General features: G+C 41.3%; 1 protein-coding gene across 4 annotated transcripts in view; it reads right to left on the minus strand.

The window, feature by feature from the left end:
* znf711 (zinc finger protein 711) overlaps positions 1-13,461 on the minus strand; it is a 49,599-nt gene that overhangs the window by 18,046 nt on the left and 18,092 nt on the right. For all 4 annotated transcript variants that reach the window (XM_067996905.1, XM_067996906.1, XM_067996903.1 and 1 more), the window contains exons 2-3: positions 5,835-5,935; positions 4,085-4,636 (exon numbers count right to left, since the gene is read on the minus strand). In XM_067996905.1, the coding sequence (XP_067853006.1) occupies positions 4,085-4,636; positions 5,835-5,913 (631 nt within the window). In that variant the 5' untranslated portion in view covers positions 5,914-5,935. The remainder of the gene's footprint in view (positions 1-4,084; positions 4,637-5,834; positions 5,936-13,461) is intronic.

Below are 13,461 nucleotides of genomic sequence, written 5' to 3' on the forward strand. Positions count from 1 at the left end.
CCCCTCCATCTCCCAAAAGGTGACCAAAACAAGTTCCAGGAAACAACAATGGCCATGAGGCACATCAGCGACATCCCATTATCTTTTGTGTACAATATCAGCCGCAGCGGAACCCACCCTGCTCCCTTTTAAATGTTATCAGTGAATCCGCAATCACTGCATAGTCTAGTCCTTCATTATTTTAAATACCTTAATCAAATCTCCCTGAAGTCTACACTTTTCTAGAATAAAAAGACCCAGCTCTCTAAGCCTATGATAACTAAGGCTTTTTAACTAGGCATCAATTTCCATTTCCAATGCTTATATATCCCCATCAGGTGAGGGGACCAAAACTGAACGCAGTATTCAAGATGAGACCCAACCAAAGTCTTTTTCAAGGATATTATGGTGCTTTTCTTTTATATTGGAACATCCAATCAACACATCACATTATGATTAGTCTTTACTATAGCCTTGTGGCACTAATCATGAAACTTTAGAGACTCATGGACAATAACACCTACGCCTCTTTCCCTCTCAATAGTCTTTAGTTCAGAGCCCTGTTTAGTATATACATGCTTGGTGTTAAGCCTTACACATGTACATAATATTACATTTATTTACATTAAATATCTGCCAGACACAGGCCCATTTCATCTAAATCAGACTGTAGTCTATTTTGCTTATCCAAGGTTCTAACACCAGCACAAATCTTTGTGTCATCCGCGAATTTGCAGACAATTTCCCCCAATGCTTTTATCCATATCATTAATATAGTGAAGAGCAAGGTCCTAACACCAATCCCTATGGGAATCCATGACTAACCAGTCTCCATGCAGAATCACTACCATTAATAACAACCCTCTTCCTACAGGAATAAAACCAATTCCTTATCTACCCCAGGATCTTCCCTCCAATCACAAAGGACTCTATTTTAAAAATTAGCCTATTCCACGGCACCTTGTCAAAAGCTTTTTTAAAATCCAAGTATACTATGTTAAGCAGGCTACTTTCATCAACCAACCTAGTAATCTGAAATAAAGAAAAAACACGAAATAACCTCCTCATAAAATTCAACCACGTTGGTGTGACAGAACCTTTTTTTCCCGCCAGACAGGTTTGTATTAGACTCACAGATATTAAGAACTAGATTGATATGATTCAAATTAGTTTCATTTAAGATTTTTAGTGACCAGAGTGTGGGTAAATTAATCCAATCAACTTGAAATGGATTTAAATCAAGCCTCGAGAAGTGAAAGGGCAATGTTGTAACCCCCCTGCACCATCTACTTGTACTGTATAGCTCGCAACAAAAAACTATGAATTCCAATTCTATAGTTCAAATTTTTAACACTACCAAAGTGACTTTCATTATTATGACTAAACATCTCTGAAGAGAAGTGAAATCACTTTGCTTGACTAGAGAGCTCACCGTGCTGATAGTAATCCTTATAATTAATCCTTGGTCAAATTAAAAGTACAGAACAGGGTCTGGATGGTGCAGTGGGTTAGCAAATATCCTTCCACTTTTAAAAGTTGGGTTCTATGCCTGTCCAGACTCAAAGGATGAAGGATTCCTCTACTGGGATTAAAGTTTCTATGTGAAATGAGTTTGCGCAGTCTGAACCAAGTTCTTAGTGGGTGCAGACTCACTCAGAGGCCACAGGGTGCCTTGGGTGGAAAGGGAAATATTGCACTGGTGCAGGAGGACATGCTATTCTAGGATCAAGGCATATTGTTTGGGCAAAGTAAAGGCAGATTTACTAATCTGGGATTGTACCCTCATCTATCCGGATTTATGTCCCTCCAGGTCAGGTAGCAAAAAAACTGGAACACCACCGTCATTTCACGAGCTACAGAGGTCTTGCTCAAGAGCTGCGTTAAAACTGCCTTCCAGTTGCCCACTTAAAATCTATATATAACTGAAATGGCTAAATTGTTATATCATACAAAAATCTATTTTCAAAACAAGGATGCAGGCAAAATTATGATAAGATGTGTTTCAGTATATAGCCACTGATCTCTCCCAGAAATCCAATCATGGTTATTACATCACAAATCTTTGTACTTTTAACTTGTTTTTGTAATTACATGGAAACTTGTTCATTTAAGTCAAGACTAAATTAATCTTAAAATAAATGTGAAATTAGTTATAAAGCCTTTATGAAATTGAGTGTACAAGGTTCATTATTTATGTACTTTTCGTTCTGCAAATTTTGCATGAATGATTTGTCTTTCACATGAATTACAGTTGCAGATAAGCAAGTGCTGAAATTCTGGAATGCATTACAGCAGCAATTCATGCTCATAATGTGGCCAATAGTTTGTTTTTTGGTAATGTTGTAATTTATTGCAGAAACTGGTAAGAGGGCAGGAAAAAGATCAGAGGTTGGGTGAAAGAAATGCACATAAGGAAAGAAGAGACAGACAAAAAGATGCAAGGAAAGGAGAGAAAAGTGAAGAAGGGAGAGAGACAGAAACAAAGCATATTGGTAATATTAAGCACTTACAGGTAAGGGTCAGATTCACTGTGCCTTAACCTCAACCTCAAAATCAGCCCTCAGAGTTCTTGGAGGAAATAACAAACCTCGTGGACAATTTCAGCATGTGGCCCAACCTTTTATGTGGCATAAGGTTTGAAGGTATAGGTGAAGTGCTTCTGAAATGGATTGAAAATTGGCTGAAACAGAGACCACAAAAGATGGTTGTCTGTGGAGCTGGATCAGCATGGAAGGAGGTAATTAGTAGGTTGCCCTACAGATCAGTGCTGAGGTCATTGCTGTTTATATTGTACCTATATTACTTGGTAGTGGAGATAGAAACAAAACTATCCAAGATTGCAAACAATAATCTGCAGTCTGGTCAAGTACAGAAAGTCCTGGATAGATTGGGAAACTGGGCTGATGAGTGGCAAATGTCATTTAATGTGAATAAATACAAAGTCCGGATTTTGAGAAAGGATAATAAAGGGTGGCAATATAAGTTAAATTATATTATTCTACAGGACACCACGCAGGAGAGGGATTTGGGCATACTGATAGATAGATCACTAAAGCCATCAACACATAGGTGGCACGAGTAAAGACTGAAATAGGATCTTAGGCTGTGAAACCAAAGGAATACAGCACAAATCTCAGGCAGTGATTCTGAGTTTGTCCCGAGCACTGGCCCATCCCCACCTCCCACCTGAAGTATTGTAAACAATTCTGGTCATCATATTGTAAGAAAACTATCCAGACACTGAAGAGGGTGTAATTAGACAGTTAGCTGGGATTAGGCACCCGATTTTTGAGGATAGGCTGCAGAAGCTGGGAATGTTTACAATGGGAAACATTAGGCTCAGGGTTGACCTAAGGGATGTATTCAAGATCTTAAAGGGCACTGACAAGATAAAAGTCCACGTTTAACACTAGTCACAAATTCTACAAGAGGGCATAAAACTTTATACTTAGACGAGGGAGAGTGAAAAAAGTTTAGATTTAACTACTTTAAGCAGGGGGTGGTGAATGTATGGAATGGACTGCCAAGGAAGACAAGGATGCCTGATTGTGTCCGTAAATTCAAGAGAAAGTTGGATAAGTCTGTGGAGAAAAAACTTCATAGAGGGGTATTGTGGGATATATTTCCGAGACACAGATGGAGCACAATGGTCTTTTCCAGCCCTGTACATTTTTATATTCCTATACAAGTAGCAAATGTAGTACTAGCTTATATATTTTTCTACAATATGTTATTGTAGGCAAAATACTAAGACCATAAAATTTGATTGTAAGTATAAAATGTGGTTGACTTATAAAACAACTAAGGTTCCTAAAACAATTATAAAATAAGAACAACTGATACATCGATGCAACTTAACGCAATGTATTAACGGTAGTTTTCAGGGTTGGCTCTCGTGGTTTAATTCATCATCTGAACTTCTTGCCTCTATAAATGTTGTACCTCACTCCTACATTGCCCATTATCAGAAACTTGGTACGGCATATGCCTTAATTTTTTGTGCAAGTTTCTACAGTAGATTGACAGGCATAAAATTACAAATACAAAATTCCAATATCCCAACAATAATATAAATACAAAAGCCACACTCTCAATTTCCACTTACAGGATATCATTAAGAAATCCTCAGATGCATCTTTTCCATCTACCTGGGCTTCAATAGTCATGGTTGGGCCAGAAACAGTCTCTTGATTTTGAACTACTAAATCATGGTTTTGTATTACAGTCTCTGACACAGCATCTACTTCCATAACTTCTTCCGAGACCATCCCAGGAGAGAGAACATCTGTAACTGAATCTTGGACCACGTGTTCAAAATGCTCCTCGTCCTGCACTGAAACAAGGTCCGACACTAGTACTTGATCAGTCTCAGTTATAAGATCTGAAGCCAGAACATGGTCAGGAACCGAACTGGTGTTCAAGTCTTCTTCAATGGTAACATTAGTCTCTAATACCGAATCCGAGACAATCACTCCTTCTGTAACAACATCACTTTCAGCTATAATATCTGGACCCTGCACAACTTCGACAATATTAGTTGTGAGACCATGTTCGAGTGTAACTTCTTCACCAGTGACATCAGAGACCAGGACTGCATCAGGCACAGATACAACAATGTGGTCTCCATCAATGTGGGCTGCACCAGCCATTCCAGTCACTACAATACAAACAATAGATTAGGATTGTGCCAGTTAGTAACATTTTCTGTTAATTAAAAAAATCTTTTTACTGATTATTTGTTCTGGGGTCAAGTTGCATAAGGCATAGTGTGTGTATATTTTATATCCACACACAATGTGATTATGCAGATCCTGTTGTACGCAACTATTGAGAAAAGAAAGTAAGAAAAACTTGCATTTATATAAGTGCCTTTCACGACCTCAGGACGTCCCAAAGCGCTTTACAGCCAATGAAGTACTTTTTTGCAGTGTAGTCACTGTTGTAATGTAGGAAACGCAGCAGCTAATTTGCGGACAGCAAGCTACCACAAACAGCAATGTGATAATGACCAGATAATCTGTTTTAGTGGTGTTGGTTGAGGAATAAATGTTGGCCAGGACACCAGGAGAATTTCCCTGCTCTTCTTTGAAATAGTGCCATGGAATCTTTTACGTCCATCTGAGAGGGCAGACGGGGACCTCTGTTTTAATGACCCATCCGAAAGATGGCACCTCCGACAGTGCAGCACTTCCTCAGTACTGCACTGGAGTATCAACTTGGGTTTTGTGCTCAAGTCCCTGGAGTAGGACTTGAACCCACAACCTTCTGACTCAGAGGCAAGAGTGCTACCCACTGAGCCACAGCTGACACTAGATAATACTAAAATAGCAAAACAGAGACTGAATTATAGGTTTGGGCATTATTACTAGCTTTCAAATGCACCAAAAACAGGACAACATATACTAGTTAAAAAACAATCTAGACGAGTTGGATTATTCAATAAAACATAATTTTAACTCAATAAATATACAATTCACTTGGAATTATATAACCATATTGAATCTCTCACCTGGATAAATGAGATATATAACAGATATGTCTGCCGTTAAACTGAAAACGGATCCACATTCTTCCTGGTCCTGGCACGCAAACCATATCCCATTATGGTAACATTAGTCTCTAATACCGAAATATTATTTCCCTTTTTACTAAATCCGCCCAGTTGTCAGGAAAAGGTCAGGCCCAAGTTGGTGGAACAGTCCCAAATGTTGCTACTTTTGAACCCTCCTTTAAATCTCTACTTAAATATATTGATCAATTATGTAACCTTTTATTGATAAGTATTGAATTATACTGTATAAAGCTCACAACTTGACTTTTTGCACTACAAACTTCTAAATAAGTAAACTACTTACCAAAGTCCTGCATTATCATAGCATGAGAGACTTTTGACTCCTGTGAATGTAACTCAAGTCCTCCCCCTCCTTGATCCATGATGTACAGTTTTCATCTGTGTCTAAACAAAAGATGTATGTAATAATTAGCTTTTAAACTAAGTAAGCATTTTAAATGTTTTCACGAACATACATGTGAATTCTTCAAGCTAACCACATCTTTTTATTGTATTATGGCTGCAAAGCCCCATTGTTGGTCCATGATTAAAGGAAAACTATAGGATCCAATTAACTTCTATTTAGAATATGTACAATCTAGTTTCTACCACAAATTCATTTTTTATGCTACCTACACGGTAAAAATACAACTTAAGCCAAATATATTTTCTGTTTAATGCAAGCAACATACCAGCAAGAAAATACCAGCTGGTCCACCTTGCCTGTCCCAGACAGTTGTGATGCCTTATGCAACATGAACAAGGCACTCTACCCACCATGCGCCGTGTAATTTTTGAGAGGTAATAAAACAGATAAAAACATATGGTCAATTGGGCCAGTTAGGTTAATGCAACCTTATCAGATGATTTTATCACATGGCTCCCCGTTTTCAACATCTTGCAATATAGGGTGCTCCTAATGACGTCACTTGATAACATGGCCGCCGGAAGCTGGATTATAAGCAACATGCAGTGGCCACGAAAAAGAAAAGGCAAAATGGGACTATTACATTCCGAGTGAACCACATCGGTTGTCAACCCCTGAATTTAGTACTTTGCAGACTCTCACAAACCGGCCAAGTGTCTCCTTCAATTGCCCCTACGGCTCCAGACCAACAGTCCTGACACTTTTCGGTCCCCCTTGACAGGTGCCAAGTTCTTCACAAATTTAAACAGCTTATTGAAAATATTAGTTATCATATGGCCACTCACGAAAATTCTAATATAGCTAAGTAGTGAGTTGGATCACTGTTTTCAGCGATGCCCGTTTAAAGTTTTGAATAAAACCTTTAAAGCTATGAGAGCTGTAAGCCGTGAGGTGCCCCAGAGAAACACTAATCAGTAAAAGCGGAAAAAAAAGTTTATTTTAAAAAAAAATATCGATAACAGAACATCTGGTATGAGACAAAGACAACATATGATTCATTCCAGTGTCGTTGATAAACGTAAATAATGATTGCAATGGTTAGCTCTGGGCACAGTAAAGTGTGTTAACCCTTTGTCCCGCTTCATACAACTGCCTGTTGTTAATGAATAAAAAGGAGAAGCATAGGCTAATAATGCACAACTCACTACTAATCATATTCCAGATATTTACAAAGCAATTATATATTTTTGAATACTTGTTTTAAAAAGGTCACCACAGTTTATACCGAGACATATTGCACTCGCACACTGAATACCAAAATACCACATAACTGTGAGAATCTTGAGTAACTTTTTAAAGCCCTAACAATAATATATTTGTATGGAATTATATTTTTAAAAAAGAGATGTGCTACGTGTTTGTTCATTTGATCGAGTGAATTTCCCTATTTTGTGATCTTGGGCAGAACTAAAAATTTAGAAGTCATTGGGCCAGAATCTGTACTCGGTGAGAATGTCAAACTGTGGGGAAACAATTTTCATTTCATTCACAAATAAAATGATAGCAGGCATAATCATTTCTTTCTTGTGTTCGGAGTTAGCTTCAAAGGTTCCAATACAATTTGAAAGTGAACTTTATTTTTTCCCTTCATTAAACTGACTCTTCACTTGTCCGGAGGTAAAATATTCAGCAGTTATACTGTTTTTTAAAGCATTAATAGCATTGTGTAAACATGAATGACCCCAAAATAAAGGGCATGTAATTCCTTTTAAATCTTTTAGGAAGGATTATTTTCAACTTTTAACACAGTGTAAGTTTAATAAAGTTTAGCCGTACTTCTCATTTGACAAGATTTCCAGATCAGATTGTTATAAAACAACCAGTGATCAGAATATGTATGCTTGGTTTAGTTTGTTAGCTATATTTTATCGTTAATATTTAATTGTTTCATATACTTTAAAACACTGTGATTTTGTGAAAATTGCCTAGTAATTATTTTTGATTATTTGATAAGGAGTGTAATAATTTTCTTTAAATTAAAAAATTGGTTTGTAGGAGACCCAAATATAAACAGCGATCCTGTCCAAACCTAGCTGTTTCAGTTTAATGATGAACGCAAACAATTTAAGACACATCAACTAAAGCATAATATTTAGGCTAGAATAACGGAATGTTAAAACACTGAAATTTCAGTGACACATCCCTTTAGGTTATTCTTGATCAGGGCTCTTTCAGAGCGAGTATTTTTCAGTCTCTTACATGTCACCTGTAAACCGACTGCACTTCAAATAATACTCCCAAATCTTCGCAAAATGGACAGACCATGTTCTGACTATTGGGGGTGGGGGGGCGTAGGAAGACCGCGCGCAGGGCTGGGGGGGGGGGGGGGGAGGGGGGGCGCGGAGCGTCTCAGAAGACTGCAGGCGGGGGGGGTGTCCCTGTAGGTTTGCTGGAGGTGGCGGGGCCCTGTTGGTCCTCCTGGTCCGCAAGCAGTGCTGGAAAAGCAATTAACTGCTGGATCTGGTGGTTCACACCTCAACTTAGCTGCCATGTTTCCCGAGCCCTGGTAAACCCGTGCTGGAGGCGTTAAATACAAATCGCTGACAAAATCAGAGGCATGGAGCCTCATTTAATTATAATAACCGACCTACCTCTCCACAGTGGGCTACTCGGCCAGCCTCCAACCCGCCACAGTTAAACTGGAAGTAGGCGCATTCACTGTGGGTCAGGGTCGGGTTTCCCATTTTTATCAATTTAATAACCCCCACACCACTGTCTCGCCCATCCTGGTGGGGTTAAAATTCCTCCAAATGATTCTATGAGAATTTTACATTTGAGGCATGGAGGACCAAGAGCTAACATGGATTGGCAAGGACAGGGGTGATGGATGAGCAGGTCAGGTGCAGTACATGATACAGGCAGAATTTTGAATGATCTGACAGTTACAGAGGGTGGACGACAAGAGGCCAACCAGGAGAGCATTGGAATAGTTGCGTCTGGAGGTGACAAAGGCATGGATGAGGGTTTCAATGGCAAATGGGCTAAGGTAGGTAGCGAGGCACGCAATATTATGTAGGTGGAAAGAGTCAGTCTTTGTGATTCAGAGTACATGCAATCAGAGGCTGAGCCCAGGGTTGACTAGGACAGCAAATTTGCCAACAGTCTGGTTTAGCCTGAGACAAAGGCTGGCGAAAGAGACGGACTAGGTGTTAAGGGTATAGAGTTTGTGGAAGAGGCCGAAAATGATTTTAATCTTCCCATTGCTTAACTAGAGGAAATTGTGGTTCACGCAAGACTGGATATCTGACAACATCGAGGCAGTGGACAGATTGAGAGAGGTAGAGCAGGCTGTCATCAGCATACGTGTGGAAGCTGATCTCCTGTGAATGAATTTGCCATGGGGCAACATGGAATCATAGAATGGTAATAGCACAGGAGGCCATTTGGCTCATTGAGCTCATGCCAGCTCTTTGTAAGAGCAATTCAGTTAGTCCCGTTCCCCCGCTCTTTCGCCATAGCCCTGCAAATTTTTTCATCAAGTATTTATCCAATTCCTTTTTGAAAGCCATGATTGAAAGGGCGGTGGAAGCAGATTCCGACAGCACATTCCACTCGCTGCGCAAAAATGATTTTCCTCATGTCGCCTTTGGTTCTTTTGCCAATCACCTTAATTCTGTGTCCTCTGGTTTTCGACCCTTCCGCCAATGTGAACAGTTTCTCTCCATCTACTCTGTCTGGACCCCTCATGATTTCGAGCACCTCCACCAAATTTCCTCTCAACTTTCTCTGCTCTAAGGAGAGCAATCCCAGCTTCTCCAGTCTATCCACGTAACTGACGTCCCTCATCCCTGGAACCATTCTAGTAAATCTATTCTGCACCCTCTCCAAGGCCTTCAGATCCTTCCTAAAGTGTGGTGCCCAGAATTGGACACAATACTCCAGCTGCGGCCGAACCAGTGTTTTATAAAGGTTCCTCATAACTTCCTTGCTTTTGTACTCTATGCTTCTATTTATAAATCCCACGATCCCGTATGCTTTTTTAACCTCTCTCAACCTGCCCTGCCACCTTCAAAGATTTGTGCACATATACCCGAGGTGTCTCCGTTCCTGCACCCCCTTAGTTTATATTGCCTCTCCTCATTCTTCTTACCAAAATGTATCACTTTGCACTTCTCCGCGTTAAATTTCATCTGCCACGTGTCCACCAATTCCACCAGCCTAAGTCCTCGTGAAGTCTACCACTATCCTCCTCACTGTTCACTACACTTCCAAGTTTTGTGTCATTTGCAAATTTTGAAATTGTGCGGTGTACATCCAAGTTCAAGTCATTAATATATATCAAGAAAAGCAGTGGTCCCAGTACCAACCACTGGGGAACACCACTGTAGACCTTCCTTCAGTCAGGAAAAACAACCGTTCACCACTACTCTGTTTCCTGTCACCCACCCAATTTCGTATCCACGCTGCCACTGCTCCTTTTATTCAACAGGCTTCAACTTTGCTGCAAGTCTATTATGTGGCACTTTATCAAATGTCTTTTGAAAGTCCATATATACATCAGCTGCATTGCCCTCATCAACCCTCTCTGTTACCTCATCAAAAAACTCAATCAAGTTAGTTAAACACGATTTGCCTTTAACAAATTCGTGCTGGCTTTCCTTAATTAATCCCCACTTGTCCAAGTGACTGTTAATTTTGTCCTGGATTATCGTTTCTAAAAACTTCCCCACCACCAAGGTTAAACTGTGGCCTGTAGTTGCTGGGTTTATCCTTGCACACTTTTTTTGAACAAGGGTATAACATTTGCAATTCTCTCCAGTCCTCTGGCACCACCCCTGTACCTGAGGATGATTGAAAGATTATGGCTAGTACCTCCGCAATCTCCACCCTCACTTCCCTCAGCAACCTAGGATGCATCCCATCCGGACCTGGTGACTTATCTACTTTAAGTACAGCCAGCCTTTCTAGTATCAACTCTATCAATTTTTAGCCCATCCAGTATCTCAACTACCTCCTCTTTTACTGTGACTTTGGCAACATCTTCCTGATAAAGACAAATGCAAAGTGTTCATTTAGTACCTCAGCCATGCCCTCTGCCTCCATGAGGTCTCTTTTATGGACCCTAATTGGCACCACCCCTCCTCTTACTACCCGTTTACTATTTATGTGCCTATAGAAGACTTTTGGATTCCCTTTTATGTTAGTTGCCAGTCAATTCTCATACTCCCTCTTTGCACCTCTTATTTCCTTTTTCACTTCCCCTCTGAACTTTCTACATTCAACCTGATTCTCACTTGTATTATCAACCTGACATCTGCCATATGCCCCCTTTTTCTGCTTCATCTTACTCTCTATCTCTTTCATCATCCAGGGAGCTCTAGCTTTGGTTGCCCCTCCTTTCCCCCTCATGGGAATGTACCTAGATTGTACCCGAACCATCTCCTCTTTAAAGGCCGCCCATTGTTCGATTACAATTTTGCCTGCGAATCTTTGATTCCAATTTACCCGGGCCAGATCCGTTCTCAACCCACTGAAATTGGCCCTCCTCCAATTAATTATTTTTACTCTAGATTGATTCTTGTCCTTTTCCACAGCTAATCTAAACCTTATGATACTATGATCACTGTTCCTTAAATGTTCCCCTACTGGCACTTGCTCCACCTCATTCCCCAGAACCAGATCCAGCAATGCGTCCTTCCTCGATGGGCTGGAAACATAGTAATCAAGGAAGTTCTCCTGAACACACCAGAAATTCTTCCCCATCTCTGCCCTTTACACTGTTACTATCCCAGTCTATATTAGGATAATTGAAATCCCCCATTATCATTACTCTGTGGTTCTTGCACCTCTGTAACTTCCCTGCAAATTTGTTCCTGTATATCCATCCCACTCGTTGGTGGCCTATAGAATACACCCAGTAGTGTAATGGCACCTCTTTTATTTCTTAACTCTAACCAAATAGATTCTGTCCTTGACTCCTCCAGGACATCCTCTCTCTCCAGCACTGCAATATTCTCCTTAATCAATACTGCCACCTCCCTCCACTCCTTTCTTTCCTTCCCTATCTTTCCTGAACACATTGTATCCAGGAATATTTAGTACCCAATCCTGCCCTTTTTTGAGCCAGTTCTCCGTTATCACCACATCATATTCCCACGTGGCTATTTGCGCTTACAGCTCACCAACCTTATTTACCATGCTTCGTGTGTTTACACACATGCACTTTAAATCTATTTCTGACCTCCCTGTATTCTCCCAGTCTGATCCCACTTAATACTGTACTATTTTTTATTCTAGTGCTATCTGTCGCTCCCAATCCTTTGTGGACCTGATTTCTCCTTTCCAGTTCAACATCATGGTGTCCATCCCCCTGCCAAATTAGTTTAAATCCTCCCCCACAGCACTACTGAACCTCCCGAGGATATTGGTCCCAGATCTGTTGAGCTTCGTCCGGTCTGTACATGTAGTTGAGAACGAGGAGAGCCAACGACAGAGCCTGGGGGGGACTGCAAAGGTAACGATGCAGGGATGGGATGGGAAGAGAAGCCACTGTTGGAGACAGTGCTGTTGGAGACAAAGCTCTGCAGTCCTGCCACATCCAGTCGTGAATGGTGGTGGACAATTAAACAACTAACGGGAGGAGGAGGCTCTGCAAACATCCCCATCCTCAATGATGGCGGAGTCCAGCACGTGAGTGCAAAAGACAAGGCTGAAGCGTTTGCAACCATCTTCGGCCAGAAGTGTCGAGTGGATGATCCATCTCGGCCTCCTCCCGATATCCCCACCATCACGGAAGCCAGGCTTCAGCCAATTCGATTCACTCCACGTGTTATCAAGAATCGGCTGAGTGCACTGGATACAGCAAAGGCTTTGGGCCCCGACAACATCCCAGCTGTAGTGCTGAAGACTTGTGCTCCAGAACTAGCTGCGCCTCTAGCCAAGCTGTTCCAGTACAGCTACAACACTGGCATATACCCGACAATGTGGAAAATTGCCCAGGTATGTTCTGTCCACAAAAAGCAGGACAAATCCAATTCGGCCAATTACCGCCCCATCAGTCTACTCTCAATCATCAGCAAAGTGACGGAAGGTGTCGTCGACAGTGCTATCAAGCGGCACTTACTCACCAATAACCTGCTCACCGATGCTCAGTTTGGGTTCCGCCAGGACCACTCGGCTCCAGACCTCATTACAGCCTTGGTCCAAACATGGACAAAAGGGCTGAATTCCAGAGGTGAGGTGAGAGTGACTGCCCTTGACATCAAGGCAGCATTTGACCGAGTGTGGCACCAAGGAGCCCTAGTAAAATTGAAGTCAATGGGAATCAGGGGGAAAACTCTCCAGTGGCTGGAGTCATACCTAGCACAAAGGAAGATGGTAGTGGTTGTTGGAGGCCAATCATCTCAGCCCCAGGACATTGCTGCAGGAGTTCCTCAGGGCAGTGTCCTAGGCCCAGCCATCTTCAGCTGCTTCATCAATGACCTTCCCTCCATCATAAGGTCAGAAATGGGGATGTTCGCTGACGACTGCACAGTGTTCAGTTCCATTCGCAACCCCTCAAATA

The sequence above is a fragment of the Heptranchias perlo genome, chromosome 15 (assembly GCF_035084215.1).
Source record: "Heptranchias perlo isolate sHepPer1 chromosome 15, sHepPer1.hap1, whole genome shotgun sequence".
Classification (NCBI taxonomy): domain Eukaryota; kingdom Metazoa; phylum Chordata; class Chondrichthyes; order Hexanchiformes; family Hexanchidae; genus Heptranchias; species Heptranchias perlo.